General features: G+C 43.9%; 1 protein-coding gene across 26 annotated transcripts in view; it reads right to left on the bottom strand.

Moving 5' to 3' along the window:
* The window catches only part of ARIH2 (ariadne RBR E3 ubiquitin protein ligase 2), a 71952-nt gene that overhangs the window by 16569 nt on the left and 31717 nt on the right, over window positions 1-23666 (bottom strand). For 17 of the 26 annotated variants that reach the window (XR_012431133.1, XM_074032151.1, XM_074032152.1 and 14 more), the window contains 4 exons: window positions 9705-9772; window positions 6023-6086; window positions 3074-3224; window positions 1566-1687 (listed from right to left, as the gene is read on the bottom strand). Coding sequence is in view for 25 of the 26 variants with exons in the window: in XM_074032151.1 (XP_073888252.1) it covers window positions 1566-1687; window positions 3074-3224; window positions 6023-6086; window positions 9705-9772 (405 nt within the window). In the remaining variant the exon portion in view is untranslated. Of the gene's footprint in view, window positions 1-1565; window positions 1688-3073; window positions 3225-6022; window positions 6087-9704; window positions 9773-11609; window positions 11784-23666 lie in introns of all 26 variants that reach the window. The other 9 variants (XM_074032156.1, XM_074032160.1, XM_074032157.1 and 6 more) reach the window with 2 other exon arrangements.

Below are 23666 nucleotides of genomic sequence, written 5' to 3'. Positions count from 1 at the left end.
GGCGGGCGCCTGTAGTCCCAGCTACTTGGGAGGCTGAGGCAGGAGAATGGCGTAAACCCGGGAGGCGGAGCTTGCAGTGAGCTAAGATCCGGCCACTGCACTCCAGCCTGGGCGACAGAGCGAGACTCCGTCTCAAAAAAAAAAAAAAAAAAAAAAATTAGTTGGGTATGGTGGTGCAAGCTTGTAATCTCAGCTACTCAGGAGGCTGAGGCTGGAGAAGCACTTGAACCTGGGAGACAGGTTGCAGTGAGCTGAGATCGTGCTGCCACTGTACTCCAGCCTGGGCGACAGAGTGAGACTCCATCTCAAAAAAAAAAGAAAAAAAAAAAGTATCTCTGAGGAGCTCAATGACCCTCAAAGGCAGCAAACAGTATAAAGAACAAGGCCTTCTATTTATCCTGTGGCATGTGCATGACAAGAACCAGACCATAAATTAATCTGGAAAGCTTAGGCAAAAAAGACAAATACGAAAGTTATGCTGCATTGGGTGGATGGCTTGAGCTCAGGAGTTCGAGACTAGCCTGGGCAACATGGTGAAACACCCATCTTTACAAAAAATACAAAAATTAGCTGAGTTTGGTGGTGCATGCCAGTAGTCCCATCTGCTCGGGAGGCTTAGGAGGACTGCTTGAGTCTGGGAGGTCAGAGGCTGCAGTGAGCCATGTTTGTGCCTCTGCACTCCAGCCTGGGTGACAGAGTAAAACCCTGTCTCCCCCCCCCAAAAAAAAAGAAAAAGAAAAGAAAATTATATTGCATGGAATCAGCAGGCCTAGCAAATGGCCTAATAGAGGGAAAGGACTACAAAAGTGACCATGCTGGAATCCTGGACAAGTTTTCCAGTTACTCAAAAAGTAATACCCCTTCTCTCTGCTCAACCACACAGGGAACCGAATATAACAGCAGCTCCTAAATATGCCTAATTTATATTCATCCACTGAACACACAATAGCTTCTTTAAGCCACTGTGTACAAGGTGGGGATGTGTGTCTATGGAAGAGAAAATCAAGACTCAGAATTAAAAAAAAAAAAAAAAAAAAAAGAGAGGCTGGGTACAGTGGCTCACGCCTGTAATCCCAGCACTTTGGGAGGCTGAGGCAGGCAGATCATGAGGTCAAGAGATTGAGATCATCTTGGCCAACATGGTGAAACCCCATCTCTACTAAAAATACAAAAATTAGCTGGGAGCGGTGGCGCATGCCTGTAGTCCCAGCTACTCAGGAGGCTGAGGCAGGAGAATCACTTAAACCTGGGAGGTGAAGGTTGCAGTGAGCCAAGATCGCGCCACTGCACTCCAGCCAGGCAACATAGCAAGGCACTGTCTCACAAGAGAAAAAAAAGAGTGGTCACAAAGCAAGGAAATATCCAAGTTTCACACAATGGTGTGTCTGACTCTAGGGCCTGTACTCTTCACTATCACTCTAGTGGTTTTCAAACTTTTTTAAACCTATGGAGCTCTTTCTTCGAACACTATCACTTAATGTCACCCTAGTTTATAAAGTAAGTAATGACCCTTTGATGGAAGGTAGGCCCAGGAAGACAGAAGGCAGAACAAAGGCTGGCCATACCTCCACATAGTCCCTGAAGAGGTAGCGCCTGTATTTCTCTCTCAATTCTTCATTGGGAAGCAATGGAAACACGAAGTCCTCTGGTGTACGGAGTGGACAGTCCTGAGCCATACAAGAGACTCCTGTTGAACAAAAATAACCTGATGAGGCCAGGTGCAATGGCTCATGCCTGTAATCCCAGCACTTTGGGAGGCCAAGGCAGGCAGATCACCTGAGGTCGGGAGTTCCAGACCAGTCTGATCAACATGGTGAAACCCCGTCTCCACTAAAAATACAAAATTAGCCAGGCATGGTGGCACATGCCTGTAATCCCAGTTACTCGGGAGGCTGAGGCAGGAGAATCGCTTGAACCCAGGAGGCGGAGGTTGTGGTGAGCCGAGATCGCGCGATTGCACTCCAGCCTGGGCAACAAGAGCGAAACTCTGTCTCAAAAACAAAAACAAAAAACAAAAAAAGCAAACAGGCCGGGCGCAGTGGCTCAAGCCTATAATCCCAGCACTTTGGGAGGCCGAGACGGGCGGATCACGAGGTCAGGAGATCGAGACCATCCTGGCTAACACGGTGAAACCCCGTCTCTACTAAAAAATACAAAAAACTAGCCAGGCGAGGTGGTGGGCACCTGTAGTCCCAGCTACTTGGGAGGCTGAGGCAGGAGAATGGCATAAACCCGGGAGGCGGAGCTTGCAGTGAGCTGAGATCTGGCCACTGCACTCCAGCCTGGGCGACAGAGCCAGACTCCGTCTCAAACAAACAAACAAACAAACAAACCATCATGGACAACCATACTGCAGAAGACACAATGACACAATTTGCCCACCCAATTCACTCAACAAATCCAAGTTGCATAAAAGAAACCCTTCAAGCAACAGAATTTATTCAAAGAGAAATTAGCATATTTTCACAGCAATGAAACTAAAACATTATCCCAAATGATATCACTAATGGCACCATTAAATAACAAAAATCATTTTAAAAATCCTTATTTAGAGTTCTTGACTAACAATTGAGTTTTGTGATGTTTAACATTATTTACAGGTGATTATCACCAATTGTGGGACTCTGCAGATATCAATTAATGTGATACTAATTTGTTTCAGTATCATCAAATCACAGTATAACAAATATTCCTGTAACTAATCATCAAATTTGATTTGTGCTATGTTACCTAAATAGCAGCAAACTCTTGTGGGCATTTCTGAGTTATGGTTGCCACTTGTGGAATCAAGGTAGGCATTTTAAACGACGGTTCTCCCAAAAGGTGAGAGAAGGTCGCTCTGCACTCAAGTCAACATTTACAACAGTGTATTTAGTTTTCTCATTTTGCTTGCTGAGGACTGGGGAAACCTTTGTCACTGTTTGTATTGATGTATTTGAAAATCATTAGTTCTGATGATAAAAATCTCAATCAGGGTCAGAAGAAAATACTCAGTTTACTTGAGTACATGAAAAAGCAGAGTCAAAGATAAACACTTAATGCCAGCTTTTTATAAGTTCTGTGGCAGACTCACCCACGCCCACGCCATCCTTGATGAGAACTGAGCAGTGCTGCTCCCAGCAGCTGCGGCAAAACTGGTGCTGACAGGCCAAAGAGAGTAGGTTTTCCTTTCGCACAAACTGCATACACACTGCACAGTGGTGAGGGGGATGGGATGTGGGAACCTGGAGAGAAATAGAGCCACATGAGCCAAAGAGGAATCAGGCCCAGGAGGCCATAAGGGTACCACATGCAGCCGGGTGCATGGGAAGTGATCCTTACCCTGCAACAAGTATCAGCACTCAACTGCAATGTGTGGACTCTGAGTCCCAAGGGTACTAAGCTAAAAGTATACAACAGGAAGGCTTCCTGAAGGAGGTAGCAGCTGGGCTGGGCTTACAGAATCACCAGGATTCAGAGGCAGAAAGAAGGCTGAAATGAGAACTTACGGTGGTTTATAATGGCAGACTGAAAAACTCAGGGTTTCAGAATTGCCAAGGTCCTTAAGAGGTCACTTAGTCCAACTTCTTTTAGAAGCTATCAGGTTTCTTTTGTAAACTACCCCTGTTAAGCACAGCAGAGTTGCCCCTCACAACTACTAGAAACCCAGTCACAAAGGTTATTAGAGGATAAGTCTATAAATCGTCTAACGGCCAACATTGTAATTTTACTTGTCAAGGACAGTGGTTTCACTATATCGATGTGCCCAAACCACAAAATACTACAGCCTTTACCAAGTTACAACTCATCCTTTTTTTTTTTTTTTTTTTTTTTTTTGAGACAGAGTCTTGCTGTGTCGCCCAGGCTGGAGTGCAGTGGCTGGATCTCAGCTCATTGCAAGCTCCGCCTCCCGGGTTTTTACGCCATTCTCCTGCCTCAGCCTCCCGAGTAGCTGGGACTACAGGCGCCCACCACCTCGCCCGGCTAGTTTTTTGTATTTTTTAGTAGAGACAGGGTTTCACCGTGTTAACCAGGATGGTCTTGAACTCCTGACGTCGTGATCCGCCCGTCTCGGCCTCCCAAAGTGCTGGGATTACAGGCTTGAGCCACCGCGCCCGGCCTACAACTCATCCTTAATACACCAGATGTCACATGTAATTAATATGGGGAGGTGGCAGGGGGATGTGGAGACACCTACTAGGGAAGAAACTCTTCTAGAATGTGTGCAAATAACGGTATAGCATGTACTCCAGAATCCACATTATGCTACACAAACTGGCAGAGAAAGACAATCTGGGGATCTTGGCTAAAACCACGAACCAATGGAAAAGTCCACTTACAAGAACAGTAGCTTTTTTTTAGTTTGCTGGAAATATAAAAAAACAAGTTGAGGAAAAGAACTGGATTCTCATGTTTATCCATTTTGCTTCTGGAAACCTTTGTCTTAAGAGGCTGCAGAAATTATGTGGTGATCTGAGCCCCAATTCTGCCTTCCAAGATATCTTTTAGCATGGCCCTCATTCAAAAAATATTTGACAAATGTTCGTTTAGCTCCTAGATACACAGGAAATTGCTATGCATTATTAAAATACAGCTTCTATGGTAGGGGTGGTAAAACAATATGAGTTAATCACTATAACACACGTGTAAAAGTTTATAGATATAATTAGGTGAGTTTCCAGAGGAATGATCCAGGAGAAAGGCTTTGTCAAGGAGGTGGCTTAGATTCTTAGATTCCTTTTTTTTCCTTTTGATAGAGTCTCTGTCACCCAGGCTGCAGTGCAGTGGTGCAACCTCCACCTCCCTGCTTTCAATTGTTCAAGTGATTCTCTTGCCTCAGCCTCCCAAGTAGCTAGGATTACAGGTATGAGACGCTATGCCTGGCTAATTTTTGTATTTTTAGTAGAGATGGGTTTTCACCATGTTTGCCAGGCTGGTCTTGAACTCCTGACCTCAAGTGATCTGCCCGCCTCGACCTCCCAAAGTGCTGGGATTATGGGCCTGAGCCACTGTGCCTGGCCGGACTGGGGTCTTTTTTTTTTTTTTTTTTTTTTTTTGAGACGGAGTCTCGCTCTGTCGCCCAGGCTGGAGTGCTGTGGCCGGATCTCAGCTCACTGCAAGCTCCGCCTCCCGGGTTCCCGCCATTCTCCTGCCTCAGCCTCCCGAGTAGCTGGGACTACAGGCGCCCGCCACCTCGCCGGGCTAGTTTTTTTTTTTGTATTTTTTAGTAGAGACGGGGTTTCACCGTGTTAGCCAGGATGGTCTCGATCTCCTGACCTCGTGATCCGCCCGTCTCGGCCTCCCAAAGTGCTGGGATTACAGGCTTGAGCCACCTCACCCGGCCCGGACTGGGGTCTTTAAAGGTGAATTCCCTCTCTCTAAGCGAAGGTGGAAACAGAGTCTGGACGTTCTAGGAAGGGAAGGCACAAACAGAATAGAAGACATGTGCGGTAATCTCAGAAACACCAAGGCACCCAGAAAGAATGGAGTGCAGGCTGAAAGTGCAGAGAGGAAGGTGGGGCTGGAGAGGGCCAAAGGACAGGCAATGATTTAGTCCCTAACTGTAAGGAAACTTTTCAAACCGTAACAGAAGATTTAAGTCAATACTAGAACAAATACTGTGGGCATGTTGAACTATAAACAAAGCAAAGATAGTTTTTTTTTTTTTTTGAGACAGAGTCTTGCTTTGTCACCCAGGCTGGAGTGCAGTGGCATGATCTTGGCTCACTGCAAGCTCCACCTCCCAGGTTCACGCCATTCTCCTGCCTCAGCCTCCCGAGTAGCTGGGACTATAGGCACCCGCCACCAGGCCTGGCTAATTTTTTTTTTGTATTTTTAGTAGAGACGGGATTTCACCGTGTTAACCAGGATGGTCTTGATCTCCTGACCTCGTGATCTGCCCGCCTTGGCCTCCCAAAGTGCTGGGATTACAGACGTGGGCCACCGCGCCTGCCCAAGCAAAGATAGCTCTTAACGACACTGCAAGCCAAAGCAAGAACCATGTGCAATCATGAGAAGCCTCATTCAAGTAATAGACACTCACATGTTTTGATGGATTAGGCTGAACTCGAGCCTCAACAAGCAGTTGAGCAGAATTGGACTTGAATCTACAAAACAAAAAGCAGAAATGAAGGGAATCAGAAGCTAAAGACATTTTTACCCCTGAACAATAACAGGACAGACAAAGATGTTTAGAGAATCTTTGTCTCTACTTTCTCATAGAACCAAGCCTCCTTTTATCTCAGTACAAAGACTTTTTTCCTCAAGACAGAAAATGCAAAATATAAAGGAATAATAAAAAATATAAAGCCTGATAAATTACGCTACATTTAAGAACCTCAATTCATCAGAAGACACCAAAGTCAAAAGCCAAGCCATAAGCTGGAAGATAATTCAATATATAAACTTCTAGGCCAGGCTCATGCCTGTAATCCCAGCATTTTGGGAGGCTGAGGGGGGCAGATCACTTGAGGTCAGGAGTTTGAGACCAGCCTGGCCAATATGATGAAACCCCGTTTCTATTAAAAATACAAAAATTAGCTGGGCATGGTGACACATGCCTGTAGCCCCAGCTACTTGGGAGGCTGAGGCAAGAGAATTGCTTGAACCTGGGAGGCAGAGGTTGCAATAAGTCGAGATTGTGCCATTGCACTCCAGCCTGCAAGACAGAGCGAGACTATCTCAAAAAGAAAAAAAAAAATTCTATATATATGGCTGGGTGCAGTGGCTCACGCCTGTAATCTTAGCACTTTGGGAGGCCGAGGTGGATAGATCACTTGAGGTCAGGAGTTTTGAGACCAACCTGGCCAACACGGTGAAACCCCATCCGGGTGTGTTGGCTCATGCCTGTAATCCCAGCTACTTGGGAGACTGAAGCAGGAGGATCGCTAGAACCTGGGAGGTGGAGGTTGCAGTGCAGTGAGCAGAGACTGCACCAGCCCGGGAGACAGAGCAAGAGTCTTGCTCTGTCTCCAAAACAAAACAAAACAAAACAAACATACACACACACACACACACACACACACACACACGTATAACTGGCAAAGGATTACTATTCAGGAAAAATAAAAACTCATATATATATATATATACATATATATATATATATATATATGTCTGGTGAAGGATCAGTATTCAGAGTAAACAAAAACTCCTAAAAATCCATTTGGTTCTAGGAACTGGACATGGGAGAAGGGGGAAGGATCCATTTAGAAGAACAACATAATTCAATAAAAAATGGGGAGAAGACTTAACAGGCATTTCAAAGGAGGAGGCAGCAAAAATGGCCATTATATATGAAAAGATTCTCAACCTCCTTAATAATATAGGACATTGAAACAATTAGATGCCATTTACAGCCACCAAATTGCAAAACTTTAAGTCTTACAGTATCAGGAACACCTATATACTACTGCTGAGCATGTAAAGTGGTAAATCACTCTGGAAAACAACCTGGAATTATTTAGCAAAGGCAAAAATAAATGTATGCTATAGCCAATAATTCCTTTTCTATATTTAACTCCAGAAAAATTATGTGACAGTAGGAGTCACCTACAATAATTTTCCATTTAAACAGAATTATCAAGTGGCAATAAAGTGCCACACAAAGCCCAGGTCAACAAATTTCCAAGATATTAGGAATTGGAGCAGAAAAGAATTATATCTCATCTATGTGATTTCTATCTAGTCAGAATGCTTCCCTCAACTATCCTTATTGAGGGGCCCATTTTATTCCTAATTCCCACACTAGTCTTTTAAGTCTCTTTTGCCATCCAAACCTCCACTCCTGAGTTATGCTGAAAGAGTTTAGGCAGTGAGAGATATCCTATTGCCAGAACCAATGCGGTTCCCGAGTTTTGGGCAGTAGTATAATAATAAGGCAGCAGAAGTTCATCTGCAATTTCATCTAAATGTATTCCAACTCAAGTACACAGGATGAGAGCAGTTAGTGAATCAGGAACACATTTGCTCTTTCCTGATTGTGCTGAGCTGTTCCAGCTGGTATGTCCTTCCCAGTTGTGTTCAGCCTGGAGAAGGAAAAGCATGACCTTCCTCTGTAAATTCTACTAAAAATACAAGAATTAGCCAGCCGTGGTGGCAAGTGCTGGTAATCCCAGCTACTTTGTAGGTTGTGGCGGGAGAGTTGCTTGAACCCTGGAGGCGGAGGTTGCAGTAAGGCAATGTCGTGCCACTGCACTCCAGCCTGGGTGACAGAGTGAGACTTTGTCTCAAAAAAATAAAAATAAAAAAAATCATACCATATGAGAAAGGAAGATTTACTGCAGTGTGAAAGAGTAGGAATGGTAACAAGTACTTCTCACCAGAGGGAATTTTGCTCCCCACGAGTTATTTGACAATGTTTGGAGACATTCTGATTGCCAAGGACTTAGAGGTGTGGCAGAATAGAGCCCAGGGACGCTGCCAGACATCCTACAATTCACAGATCAGGCCCCCACAACAAAGAGTTATCTAGCCTAAAATGTCAATAATGCTGAGGATGAGAAACACTGTGCGAGACAAGGGCACATGCCTCCAAGGGTGAGCATAAAAGATTCCTACAGAGGATGCAGAGGAGGAGGTGTCCCTTTTCCTGACAACTTATAAGACATCTTGAGACTCTAAGGTCTGTATCTTAAGATCTCTAGTTCTGGAGGAGGTGGAAAGAAATACTCAAATATGCTGCTGGTAGAGGTGGTGGGTGGTAAAGCAGCCTGTATTTTTTTTTTTTTTTTTTTTTTTGAGACAGAGTCTCACTCTGCCACCAGGCTGGAGTGCAGTGGCACAATCTTGGCTCACTGCAACCTCCGCCTCCAGGGTTTAAGCGATTCTTTTGCCTCAGCCTTCTGAGTAGCTGGGACTACAGGAGTGCACCACGACGCCAGGTTAATTTTCATATTTTTAGTAGAGACAGGGTTTCACCATGGTGGCCTGGCTGATTTCAACTCCTGACCTCAGGTGATCCGCCTGCCTCAGCCTCCCAAAGTGCTGAGATTACAGGCGTAAGCCACCACGTATGGCCAGCAGCCTACATTTTCTAAAGGAAATATGACTTGTACTATGATACAATCCTCAAGTTGACATATCCAAAAGAAGTAAAAGATGTTGGCATGTGTTACCTAGAAACGCACTGATTAAAAATTAACAATGGAAGCCGGGCGCGGTGGCTCACGCCTGTAATCCCAGCACTTTGGGAGGCCGAGGCGGGCGGATCACAAGGTCAGGAGATCGAGACCACGGTGAAACCCCGTCTCTACTAAAAATACAAAAAATTAGCCGGGCGCGGTTGTGGGCGCCTGTAGTCCCAGCTAGTCGGGAGGCTGAGGCAGGAGAATGGCGTGAACCCGGGAGGCGGAGCTTGCAGTGAGCCGAGATCGCGCCACTGCACTCCAGCCTGGGCGACAGAGCGAGCCTCCGTCTCAAAAAAAAAAAAAAAAATTAACAATGGAAAAGAAAATCTGAATTAACTTCACTGTGCAACAACAGAGGTTTGGAAAAAGCATAGAATATCTACGATAGAATACTGTGCTAGTATAAAACTGGGGTAGGAGAATATACTGAAGACATAGGGAAAGTTCACAACATATTAAGAGAAGAGGATGGAAAACAGAATCCAATGTTTTAAAAATATACCATGCATATTGGAATATAGTCCAAAATGTAAACAATAATCACCATGGAGAGCAGAGCTATGGGCAATGTTATCTCTCCTCCCCCAAATACCTTACCTGTCCAATATCTCTGAAACTTGCCAGTGGAAATTAACTAATATAAGTTTAGCAACTGAATGAGATACCTAGAAAGAAGAAAGAAAAAAAATCGAATTATAATTGCATTTTCTTTTAAGGTGTTTCATATTTTGAGAACCGCATACATTCATGTCTATGCCAAGCCCAGACTGGATTACCAAATTCTTCCTCTTGGTTCTCTGCTTTGTCTTTTAAGTTCAGACTCTTACAATCTTAGTGATTTCAAGAATCTCTTGATTTTCGATCTTTGTTTTCATTAATATACCTTTCAAGAAAATTAATTTCATTTGAAACTTAAAGACACTCATTTTACAATAACAAACTAGCATCTATTAATAACATAAACAACAGAGCTGGGGTTTCCTTCATGTCATATATGTTCCCTCAAGCTGCTGTAGGAGGTTGTACACCAGAAGCACATCTCTATTAAGGCCTGTTACTTGTAGAAAATCCCCAGGTCTGGGTTTGCATAAACCCTACAGAAACACCAGAAAACAACCAACAAAACATAAAAACCCAAAACTCAGTTTAAAATCACTGAATTCCCAGCAGCCAATGAGTCCTAGTTGCAAGGACAGTTTCAAAATTTGTGGGCGGCCTTTCTGGCCTCTATATGTTCTTAGGAGACATTTAAAGCACATGGTTATAGCTACTAAAGAACCTTAGAAGGTGGTTGAGCTAGCAATTCTATTTCTGTAAAGTCTCCCTGAGGAAATGACAGAGGATATGTTTACCACAGGATTATTTACAATAGTAAAAAATTAGAAATAACCTAAATATCCAACAAAAACGAGTTAAATAATATATGACAGATCTATGCAATGGACTACTACGCGGTTATTTTAAAAGATTTAGTTTATTGACATAGAAAGATTTTTTTTTTTTTTTTTTTTTGAGACAGTCTTTGTCACCCAGGCCAGAGTGCACTGGCTGACCTCGGCTCACTGCAACCTCTGTCTCCCAGGCTCAAGTGATTCTCCTGCCTCAGCCTCCCGCGTAGCTGGGATTACAGGCATGCGCTACCACACCCAGCTAATTTTTGTATTTTTAGTAGAGACAGGGTTTCACCATGTTGGCCAGGCTGGTCTTGAACTCCTGACCTCAGGTTATCCGCCTACCTTGGTCTCCCAAAGTGCTGCGATTACAGGTGTGACCCACTGCACCCGACCACTATTTTTTTTTTTTAAATAATGAGCTGCACTATGTTGTCTAGACTGGAATAAAAGGCTATTCACAGGCATGATCAGAGCACACTACATCTTTGAACTCCTGGGCTCAAGTGATCCTTCCACCTCAACCTCTCGGGCACTACAGGTGCATATCACTTCACCCACCTTAGAAGCTCATATTTTAATGTTAGGTTAAAGAAGCATATAAGCATCTACATGTTATAGTCGTAATTTAGACGTAAGCTAGTTACAAAACACCCTAAGTGTCAAGACTTGGGTGAGACCACAGAAGACTGGGATGTGTTTGGAAGCCTTAGATCATCAGGCTTCCCAGAGAAAGCAATACACACCATGAGGGTACTACTAAAGCAAGGAGAAAGTAGGAGCATATTTACAGTTAGGGTGACAAGAAAACACACAGAACATTGTCTGCTCACTGGACTGAGTCCTTAAACAAGAGCTACCATGGATCCGTAAGGTAGTATGTGTCTGGTCCACAGATAAGAACTGCAGCAGAGGAAAGACACACAGTGACCACCACATGATCCCTCCTTCTAGCACTCAAGTCACTCCTGAAAGGAGACAAGTGAGCACCTACTAAACAAGGGCACATCCCAGTATATAATGAGTGTCAAAGGCTATGCAATCAGTGAGTGCTTCCTGTCCTATAGTCCAGGTACATCTGGAGAAAAATCAAGGACTCAAGACAGCTTACTTCGCTCAGGATGGGGGTCCCTATTTTCCTTCCAAGGTAAGTGGCATCTGACCCATGCATGCTGCCACAGTATTTTCTTGCAGAAGCCCATGTAGACTTTAGGCCTAGGTTTCCCAAATTATGGCTGGTATTTCTTCTGTGTCCTCAACAAAGCTATTCGTCCCCAACAGACCACTATCACAAAATGAGAAGAGAGACAAGACATCTTGTTTAAACTTTAACAACTGCTGAAATACAGCCTTTGGATACAAATAGCTTTTTAATTTATTTTTTATTTTATTATTATTATTATTATATATTTTTTGAGATGGAGTCTCACTCTGACGCCCGGGCTGGAGTGCAGTGGTGCGATCTCAGCTCACTGCAAGCTCCACCTCCCAGGTTCACACCACTCTCCTGCCTCAGCCTCCCGAGTAGCTGGGACTACAGGCACTTGCCTCCATGCCGGGCTAATTTTTTATAGTTTTAGTAGACACAGAGTTTCCCCGTGTTAGCCAGGATGGTCTTGATCTCCTGACCTTGTCATCTGCCCGCCTTGGCCTTCCAAAGTGCTGGGATTACAGGCGTGAGTCAGCATGCTCGGCCTATTTTATTATTATTATTTTTGAGATAGGATCTCACTATGTTTCTCAGGCTAGAGTGCAGTGGTGTGATAGCGGCTCACTGCAACCTCCACTTCCTGGGCTCAAGTGATACTCCCAGCTCAGCCTCCTGAATAGCTGGGACTACAGGTGCAAGCCACGACGTCCAGTTAATTTTTTAAAATTTTGTAGAGAGGCCGGGCGCGGTGGCTCAAGCCTGTAATCCCAGCACTTTGGGAGGCCGAGATGGGTGGATCACTAGGTCAGGAGATCGAGACCATCCTGGCTAACACGGTGAAACCCCGTCTCCACTAAAAAATACAAAAAACTAGCCGGGCGAGGTGGCGGGCGCCTGTAGTCCCAGCTACTCAGGAGGCTGAGACAGGAGAATGGCCCGAACCCGGGAGGCGGAGCTTGCAGTGAGCTGAGATCCGGCCACTACACTCCAGCCTGGGCGACAGAGCGAGACTCTGTCTCAAAAAAAAAATAATAATAATAAAAAAATTTTGTAGAGACATGGTTTCTCCATGTTGCCTAGTTTACTCCTCAACTCCTAAGCGCAAGCAATCTGCCTGCCTCGGCCTCCCAAAGTGCAGAGATTATAGGTGTGAACCACTGAGCCCAGCCCTTTTTTTTTTTTTTTTTTGAGACAGTCTCCCTCTGTCGCCCTGGCTGGAGTGCAGTGGTATGATCTTGACTTACTACAACCTCCGCCTCCCGGATTCAAGCAATTCTCTGCCTCAGCCTCCCAAGTAGCTGGGATTACAGGCGCCCGCCACCACGTCAATTTTTTTTTTTTTTGAGAAGGAGTCTCTCTCTGTTGCCCAGGCTGGAGTGCAGTGGTGCAATCTCGGCTCACTGCAAGTTCCACCTCCCGGGTTCACACCATTCTCCTGCCTCAGCCTCCCAAGTAGCTGGGAGTATAGGCGCCACCACGCCCAGCTAATTTTTCTTTTGTATTTTTCAGTAGAGATGGGGTTTCACCGTGTTAGCCACGGTGGTCTTGATCTCCTGACCTCGTGATCCGCCCGCCTCGGCCTCCCAAAGTGCTGGGATTACAGGCGTGAGCCACCGCACCCGGCCAATTTTTGTATTTTTAGTAGAGACGGGGTTTCACCATCTTGGCCAGGCTGGTCTTGAACTCCTGACCTCATGATCCACCAGCCTCAGCCTCCCAAAGTGCTGGGATTACAGGCATGAGCCACCGTGCCCAGCCTATTTTTAAAAATAGAGATGAGGCTATGTTGTCCAGGCTACAGTACGGTGGCTGTTCACAGACACGATCCTACTACTGATGAGCACAAGGGTTTTTTGTTCTGTTTTTCACAGACAGGGTCTTGTTTTATTGTACAGGTTGGAATGCAGTGGCATGATCATTGCTCACTGTAACCAAGAACTCCTGGGTTCGAGCAATACTCTCACCTCAGCCTCCCAAGACGCTAAGACTACAAGCCCATACCACCACCCCCAGCTAATTTGTTGTTGTTGTTATAGAGAGGAGCTCATTATATTGCTCAGGCTGGTCTCAAACTCCTGGTCTCGAGTGATCCTCCTGCAGCACAGGAGTTTTGACCTGCTCTGTTTCCAATCTAGGTCAGTTTACCCCTCAAATAGTTTTAAAAAACATGAAGTGGGGCCAGGTGCAGTGGCTCACACCTGTAATTCCAGCACTTTGGAAGGCCGAGGCGGGTGGATCACAAGGTCAGGAGATCAAGACCAGCTTGGCTAATATGGTGACATCCCGTCGCTACTAAAAATACAAAAATTAGCTGTGTGGTAGTGGGCGCCTGTAGTCCCAGTTACTTGGGAAGTTGAGGCAGGAGAATCGCCTGAACCCAGGAGGCGGAGGTTGCAGTGAGCTGAGATCACGTCACTGTACTCCAGCCTGGGCGACAGCAGAGCAAGACTCCGTCTCAAAAAAAAAACAAAAAACAAACAAACAAACAAAAAAACACCATGGAGTGATACTGCTTTAGATGAACTCCTTGCTGGAAGCTTTTCTTTCTTCTCATACCCAGAGGGGCCCAATCAGCCTTACACCATGCTTTCTGTTCTGACTTCTACATGTCTCATTATGCATGACCACCAAGTCCTAGCAAAGATACTACGCCACCTAGGAAACTCAGAGGAATTCTGACCATGTCCAATAGCTGCCACCTTTTTTTCACTACAGCTGGGCACTTTACGCTAATAACAGGGGTCAGGTTGACTTACAGATCCACAAAGCCCAGAAACAGATGGCACACTGAGTAGCCACTCAACAAATGCTCATTATTTAAATGATATGTCTTTAACCTGTGGATTTAAAATAAAATTTTGCTGTTTCATTAGAAAGGTCAAGAAAGTTTAACACTTATCTCTTGATTTCAACAGCACTAACAGCCACAATGAAGCCTCAGAATTAACACACTAGGTAAAGCTCACCTACAGATAACAACATAACCCTCTACTGAAGCCAAGAATTTCCTGATGACTGTAAGTCTGCTAATGACCAACTCAGAATACCCCAGCAGAGCTGAGTTCTGGTGAGAACAAATAATTGGAAGGGAGATAGGCCTACCACTTTATAAAATGGACAGTGGAGAGGTGTAAATCTATTCTTTTAATGGCAACAGCCAAGAGTACATCAATACATATAGGATAGGATAGGCACGGTGGCTCATGCCTATAATCCCAGCACTTTGGGAGGCCGAGGCGGGCAGATCACTTGACATCAAGAATTAGAGACCAGCGGCCGGGCGCGGTGGCTCACGCCTGTAATCCCAGCACTTTGGGAGGCCGAGGCGGGCGGATCACAAGGTCAGGAGATCGAGACCACGGTGAAACCCCGTCTCTACTAAAAATACAAAAAATTAGCCGGGCGCGGTGGCGGGCGCCTGTAGTCCCAGCTACTCCGGAGGCTGAGGCAGGAGAATGGCGTGAACCCGGGAGGCGGAGCTTGCAGTGAGCCGAGATCGCGCCACTGCACTCCAGCCTGGGTGACAGAGCGAGACTCCGTCTCAAAAAAAAAAAAAAAAAAAAAAGAGACCAGCTAAGTTGTGGCCAACATGGTGAAACCCTGTCTCTAATAAAAACACAAAAATTAGCTGGGCATAGTGGCAGGCACCTGTAATCCCAACTACTTGGGAAATCAGGAGGCTGAGGAAGGAGAATCGCTTGAGCCCGGGAGGTGGAGGTTGCAGTGAGCTGAGATTGTGCCACTGCACTCCAGCCTGGGTGATAGAACAAGACTCCATCTCAAAAAAATAAATAAATACACACACACACACACACACACACACACACATCAGCTCTATGCATCTCCCAGCAGCCTTCTGTAAGAGACACTACTGGGACCCCCACATCAAGGTGGAGGTGACTGCCAGGCATAGTGGTTCATGCCTGTGGTCCCAGCTACTCAGGAGGCTGAGGCGGGAGAATTGCTAAGCCCAGGAGTTTGACACCACAGCCAGTCTGGCAACACAGCAAAACCCCGTCTCTTTAAAAAAAAAAAAAAAAAAAAAAAAAAAAAGGCCGGGCGTAGTGGCTCCCTTCTGTAATCCCAGCACTTTGGGAGGCAGAGGCAGGCTGATCACCTGAGGTCAGGAGTTTGAGACCAGCCTGGCCAACATGGTGAAACCCCGTCTCTACTAAAAATATAAAAATTAACTGAGTGTTCTGGTGGGCGCCTGTAATCCTAGCTATTTGGAAGTTGAGCCAGGAGAATCGCTTGAACCCAGGAGATGGAGGTGCAATGAGCCGACATGGTACCATGCACTCCAGTCTGGGAGAAAGAGTGAGACTCTGTCTCAAAAAAAAGAAAAAAAAAAAAAAAGTAAAGAAGATAATTACCTGTATTAGGTTGATAGTACATAGAAGATTGGAGACTCTCTCCCTCAAAAATCTACTACGAATCTGATGAAATTCTGAGACCACTAATTAAAGGGAAAATGTAGTGTCACTGCACCTCATCCAGTAATGGACACCAGGAAGGATCTATGGGAAAGCCAGATTCCCCAGAGCCCTCTGGGCAAAAGCAGCACAGAGATGGAGAAAAACAATGAGAAAATGATACTCTAGAAAAATATATTCTAAAGAGGTAGTCTCAGCAAGGAGGCCACCTTCTGCCTGATTTGGGTCACAAGAGAGAACTGACTGAAACCCCATCTCAACTCCCCAGCAGTTTTCCAGAGGAACCAGTGGCCACCTTGAGCCATCTTGGCCTCCTGGCGGAAGGGCCAAGACAAATCTTCTAAACAATATTAAGCCAGATTAAAGGTAAAAATCTGTCTGAGTGACAACAGCTGAGCTTTCTAAGGAACGAATTAATATTTACACCATCCGTCTTTTTTTTTTTTTTTTGAGACGGAGTCTCGCTCTGTCGCCCAGGCTGGAGTGCAGTGGCCAGATCTCAGCTCACGGCAAGCTCCGCCTCCCGGGTTTATGACATTCTCCTGCCTCAGCCTCCCGAGTAGCTGGGACTACAGGCGCCCGCCACCTCGCCTGGCTAGTTTTTTTTTTTTTTTTTTTTTTGTATTTTTTAGTAGAGACGGGGTTTCACCGGGTTAGCCAGGATGGTCTCGATCTCCTGACCTTGTGATCCGCCCGTCTCAGCCTCCCAAGGTGCTGGGATTACAGGCTTGAGCCACCGCGCCCAGCCTAACACCATCAGTCTTTAATGCTCGGAAGAGCTCAATGATACATTTAGAATCTATCACAGTCAACACTTTCACAACTGAGTCCTTCACCCCGTCCCCTTGTTACCCTTTATAATTTGTTCAATTGTGGAGAGAAAACCTTTCAGTAGAATCAAGATGAGCTCTTGCTGGGCTGTTTTAATCAAGGAGCTAACAACCTGTTGGTAGTTAAGACTAAGTATTATCAAGACAACTTATAAAGAAAAGGCCAAATCTTTTCCAAAAGAAAAATGGATCCAGGTAGTAACCAATGTAAGCCAAAAAAAAGACTAATGACTTGGAAGGAACACATGTGACCAATGCAGTGTTCAGAATAAACTTGCAGTTCTATTAGATCAACAGGTAGTCAAAGGATTAAAAGTCTTACATATTTATGAATGCTTTTTCTTTTCTGTTGAGATGGAGTCTCATTCTGTCACCCAGGCTAGAGCGCAGTGGCGCAACCTTGGCTCACTGCAACCTCTGCTTCTCAGGTTCAAGTGATTCTCCTGCCTCAGCCTCCCACGTAGCTGGGATTACAGGCAGTCACCACCACGCCCAGGTATTTTTGGTATTTTTACTAGAGATGGGATTTCACCACGTTGGCCAGGCTGGTCTCAAACTCCTGACCTCAAGTGATCACCCTGCCTCGGCCTCCCAAAGTGCTGGGATTATGGGCATGAGCCACCAAGCCCGGCACTATGAATGCTTTTTCTATTTCTAGAAACATTAACTGAGGAAAAAAACTAGAAATTAAGAACTAGAAAGTTTCCTGTCCAAAAGGAGTCTCAAGATAATTACTGAGTAATCTGAGTCTCTGATTAGAGAGATAAAAAAGGTATCTATTGTTCCCTCCATCTCAAGGGCCAAAAAAAGGATGCCATTCAATAGACACCCTCAATAGGCCAAAGAGGGTGCCATTCATTAGGCTACTGTTTCCAGCAAACCCACTCTCCAATTCATTTCCACTATTCCCCAGAGGAAATCTCATCCCTGTTTAAAGAGCAAACCCTAAGATGGTAGAATTTCTTTGACAGTCACTTTGTACATTCACAAAACCATGAGTAAAGAATAGTTACAGGCTGGGTGTGGTGGCTCAAGCCTGTAATCTCAGCACTCTGGGATGTCAAGTTGGGAGGATTGCTTGAATTCAGGAGTTTGAGACCAGCCTGGGCAAATAGTGAGATCCTGTATCTACAAAAAATCTTTTTTTTTTTTTTTGAGACGGAGTCTCACTCTGTTGCTCTGACTGGAGTGCAGTAGCGCAATCCCGGCTCACTGCAAGCTCTGCCTCCAGGGTTCACACCATTCTCCCGCCTCAGCCTCCTGAGTAGCTGGAACTATAGGTGCCCGCCACCATGCCTGGCTAATTTTTTGTATTGTTTAGTGGAGACGGGGTTTCACCGTGTCAGTCAGGATGGTCTCCATCTCCTGACTCCCAAAATGCTCAGACTACAGGCGTGAGCCACCACGCCCGGCCTTTTTTTTTTTTTTTGAGATGAAGTGTCGCTCTTGTCCCCAGGCTGGAACATAATGGCGCGATCTTGGTTCACTGCAACCTCTGCCTCAGCCTCCTGAGTAGCTGGGATTACAGGCGCCTGCCACCACACCCAGCTAATTTTTGTATTTTAATAGAGACGGCGTTTCAACATGTTGGCCAGGCTGGTCTCAAACTGTGACCTCAGGTGATCCACCCGCCTCGGCCTCCCAAAATACTGGGATTACAGGCATGAGCCACCACGCCCAGCCAAAACATTTTTTTTTTTATTAGCTGCGCATGGTGGCATGTGTCTGTAGTCCTAGCTACTTAGGAGGCTAAGGTAGGAGGATAGCTTGAGCCGAGGAGGTGGAGGCTGCAGTAAGCCATGATCACGCTACGACACTCCAGCTGGGGTGACACAGCAAGACTGTGTTTCAAGAAAATGAATAATGGCTGGGCGTGGTGGCTCATGCCTGTAATCCCAGCACTTTGGGAGGCAGAGGTGGTGGGATCACGAGATCAGGAGATCGAGATCATCCTGGCTAACACGGTGAAACCCTATCTCTACTACAAATACAAAAAATTATCCGGGCATTGTGGCAGGTGCCTGTAGTCAGTACCAGCTACTCGGAAGGCTGAGGCAGGAGAATGGCGTGAACCCGAGAGGCGAAGCTTGCAGTGAGCCGAGATCGCGTCACTGCACTCCAGCCTGGGCGACAGAGCAAGATTCCGTCTTAAAAAAAAAAAAAGAAAATGAATAATCATGTTTAATAATTATAATACTTTTGAAAGTTTATGGAGTCTAACTGCCAAAATCAGAAATAAAAAATTCAGATTATTTCTGATTTTAATTCAATTTGGCTCATAATTTGATAAGATGTTGATTTCAATTGATGAATTTCAATCTATTCAGAATTGCTGGCCGGGCACGGTGGCTTACACCTGTAATCCCAGCACTTTGGAAGGCCAAGGCAGGCAGATCACCTGAGGTCAGGAGTTCGAGATCAGCCTGGCCAACATAGTGAAACCCTGTCTCTACTAAAAATACAAAAATTAGCTGGGCATAGTGGTGGGCCCCTGTAATCCCAGCTACTTGGGAGGCTGAGGCATGAGAATCAGTTGAACTCAAGCAGCAGGGGTTGCAGCGAGCCAAGACTACACCACTGCACTCCAGCCTGGGTGACAAGAACAAGACTCCATTTCAAAAACAAAAATTGCTGACAGTAGGAATACTAAGATATTTTACACCAGGCAATATAAACCCCCTTGTTGCCAAACTGAAACATTTCTCATACCTTATCTTGCTGATAGAATCAGACACTTAACTTCCCTCTGCCTTAATGACCCCCTCATGATTTCTATGATGTCTTTTGCAGCACCTGTTCAGGTACTCTGTGCTCTTCCTCTTGTATCCCCATCTTGTCAGTGGAGGGCACCACATTCCCACTCCTCTCAAGGTAGGACTGTTGGCCTTTTCCACCATGTCTCACTCTTCCTTAACCACTTTACCCTCTCCCATCATCACCACTCCACTGTCCAATCTCTAGTTCTTCCTCTCCTCCACACTCCCATCAGAAGGGCCTCACTCACATGCAAAGGCATCTTAATGTATATCCCTTCCACTCCATCATCCTTAGGATGAGCTTCCTGACACCCTTATGCAACAGTAATAACACCACAAGTCTTGCAGATCCCTTAACTCCTGCCAGGATCAGTTCCTACCTTGTTTAAAACCCGTCACTGCTCTCCAGTATTGACAGGACAAACTTTATATGCCTTAGTAGAAGACAGTCTTCAGGAACCACCACCTAATCCCTCCCCACAGCAATTCACTGAATGATTCCAGAACCCCAATATGTTTCTCGTAACTGTCAGCTACCAATAACGCCCTTCTTTGTAGCGTACATTTAGAAATTAAAGAACATACTTCTATAGAACCCTGTGTCAAAGCAGGAATCAAAAGAGAAATTAGAAAATGTTTTGAACTGAATAATGAAAATACCACATAATGAAATTTGTGAGATGCAGCTAATATGCCTACATGAAAATTGAAAACTGTAAACGTATATGCTAAAATAGGTCCAAAAATCAAAGACATAAGGATCTAACCTAAGAAGCTAGAAACATTTAGTCACAGCTGTGTATTATAACTAAAAAAAAGGGAAGCTAGAAAAAGATGACTACGTTAAAATGAAGTAAAAAGAAGAAAACAGTGACGATTAAAAAGAGAAAGAGGCCGGGCGCGGTGGCTCAAGCCTGTAATCCCAGCACTTTGGGAGGCCGAGACGGGCGGATCACAAGGTCAGGAGATCGAGACCATCCTGGCTAACATGGTGAAACCCCGTCTCTACTAAAAATACAAAAAAACTAGCCGGGCGAGGTGGCGGGCGCCTGTAGTCCCAGCTACTCGGGAGGCTGAGGCAGGAGAATGGCGTAAACCCAGGAGGAGGAGCTTGCAGTGAGCTGAGATCCGGCCACTGCACTCCAGCCTGGGCAACAGAGCGAGACTCTGTCTCAAAAAAAAAAAAAAAAAAAAAAAAAAAAAAGAGAAAGAAAGAAAATCCAAAGCAAGTAACAGCAAAAATTAAGTCTAAAAATGGATTCTTTAAAAATATCAGGCCAGGCGCGGTAGCTCAAGCCTGTAATCCCAGCACTTTGGGAGGCCGAGACGGGCGGATCACGAGGTCAGGAGGTCGAGACCATCCTGGCTAACATGGTGAAACCCTGTCTCTACTAAAAAAAAAAAAAAAATACAAAAAACTAGCCGGGCGAGGTGGCAGGCGCCTGTAGTCCCAGCTACTCGGGAGGCTGAGGCAGGAGAATGGCGTAAACCTGGGAGGCGGTACATGCAGTGAGCTGAGATCTGGCCACTGCACTCCAGCCTGGGCGACAGAGCGAGACTCCGTCTCAAAAAAAAAAAAAAAAAAAAAAAAAAAAAAAAAAAAATCAACAAAGTTGATAAAACAGAACAACTAGGAAAAAAGAGAAAACAAATTACCCATAACAGAGGTAGAAGATGGACCACCCCCTACAATTCTTTACAGTAAGACATTAAAAGGGAAATAAGAAAATGTTATGAACAACCTAATTCTAATAAAATTGACATCTTAAATGAAATTAACATGTTCTTTGAAAAATACCAACAACGACACAAAATGAAAAAGAAAAACTGAGCAGCTGTTTATCTAGTGAAGACATGGAATTCATGATCAAAACCCTTCCCACCAAATTCCAGGCCCAGGGATTTTACTGGTGAATTCTATCAACACTAATTTTACAAAAATACTTTTAGAAACTACAGAAGACAGGGACATTTCTCCCAAACTCATTTTATGAGGTTAGCATAACCATGATAAAACATAACCAAGAAAAAAAATCCCAATATTTCACAGACATAGACACAAAAATCCTTAATTTAAAAATTTGCCATTGCACTGCAGCCTGGACAACAAGAGCGAAACTCTGGGAAACAAACAAACAAACAAAAAAGCACTAATAAATGAATTTATTAATTTACTAAGGTAAAAAAATACAAAGTTGGCCTGGTACACTGGCTCATGCTTGTAATCTCAGCACTTTGAGAGACTAAGGCAGGCAAATTGCTTGAGCCCAGGAGTTCAAGACCAGCCAAGGCAACATGGCAAAACCCTGTCTCTACAAAAAGTACAAAAAATCAGCTGGGCATGGTGACATGCATCTGTTGTTCCATCCACCTGGGAGGTTGAGGTAGAAGGATTACTTGAACCCGGGAGGTTGAGGTTGCAGTGAACCATGATAGCTCTACTGTACTCCAGCCTGGGTGACAGAGGAAGACACTGTCACAAAATAAAAATTAAAAAAAAAAAAAAAAAAAGAAAGAAAATACAAAGTCAATATATACAAAACCAAATGTTAGAATTCAAAGAAAGAGCCAAAAAAGTATTTCTATATAGCAGAAAATTAAAAAATTAAATGGGCGAATTTTAATAATTTATTTTATTTAACCTAATATATCCGAAATTGTATTATTTCAACAGGTAACACATAAAAAAGCATGATAATCTATTTTTATCCTTTGTTTCATTCTAAGTCCAGTGTGTATTTTAGACTTATGGCACGTCTCAATTCAAACTGACTGTATTTCAAATCAGCAATGGCCACACATAGCTACCATACCGGGCAGCACAGCTACAGATTTTGAACACAGCAATCAAAACCAATCAAAATGAAAATCCCAATCAAAATCACAAACTTTTAAACAAAATTAAATAGTTGATTGTAAAATCTGTAGAAATGTAAAGGATCCAGAATATCCAAAGCAGTCTTGAAAGAAAAGAGCAAAGTTGAAAGACTTACTATAGTAAATTCAAGACTTACTATAAAGTTATGTACAGTAATCAAGACCGTGGAGATACTGGACTTCATCAAAATTAAGCTTTTATTCTTCAACAGATATCATTTAGAAAATGGAAAAGTAGGAAGTAGAACTAGATGGAGTAAAAAAAGATTAAAAAAAGAAAAAAATGGGACAGACATATAGATCAACAGAACAAAACAGAGTCTGAAAGGAAACTCATATATGTATGGTAAATTTTCAACAAAGGTGCCAATGTAATTCAATGGAGAAAAAAAGTATTTTCAACAAATGGTTCTGGAACAATTGAATAATTGTTTATACAAAACAAACAAAACACAGAACATAGACCATTACTTCATACCACACAAAAATTAACTCAAAAGAGTTCACATATCTAAATGTAAAACCTAAAACTATAAAATTGCTAGAAGAAAACACAGAAGAAAATTGTGACCTTAGTTTAGGCAAAGATTTCTAGATATGACACTAAAAGCACAATCCTTAAAAGAAAAATTAAAAAAAAAAAGAAAATAAAGATAAACTTGACTTCATCAAAATTAAGCTTTTACTCTTCAAAAGACACCATTTAGAAAATGCAAAAGTAGGAAGCAGAACTAGATGGAGTAAAAAAAGAGAAAAAAAGAAAATGGAAGAGACAGGTAATAGGATGGGAGAAAGTATCTGCAAATCATACATCTGAAAAAATTATTCAAACTATATAAAGAATTCTCTCTTAGAACTCAGTAAGGCACAAAATGCAATTTTTAAAAACAAAGTATTTGAACAGACATTTCACCACGAAAAATAAATGTATGAATAGCAAATAGGCACGAGGAAAGATCATTAATTACATTAATGATTAATGACACTCATCATTAGGGAATGCAAATTAAAACCACAAAATACTACACTTCACACTCACTAGAATGATTATAACTGCAACCCTTACATAATGCCAATAGGCATGTAAAGCAGTAGAGCCACCTTGGAAAACAGTTTATTTCT

Source organism: Macaca fascicularis, chromosome 2 (assembly GCF_037993035.2).
Source record: "Macaca fascicularis isolate 582-1 chromosome 2, T2T-MFA8v1.1".
NCBI lineage: Eukaryota > Metazoa > Chordata > Mammalia > Primates > Cercopithecidae > Macaca > Macaca fascicularis.
This window is presented reverse-complemented; position numbering and strand designations above follow the sequence as displayed.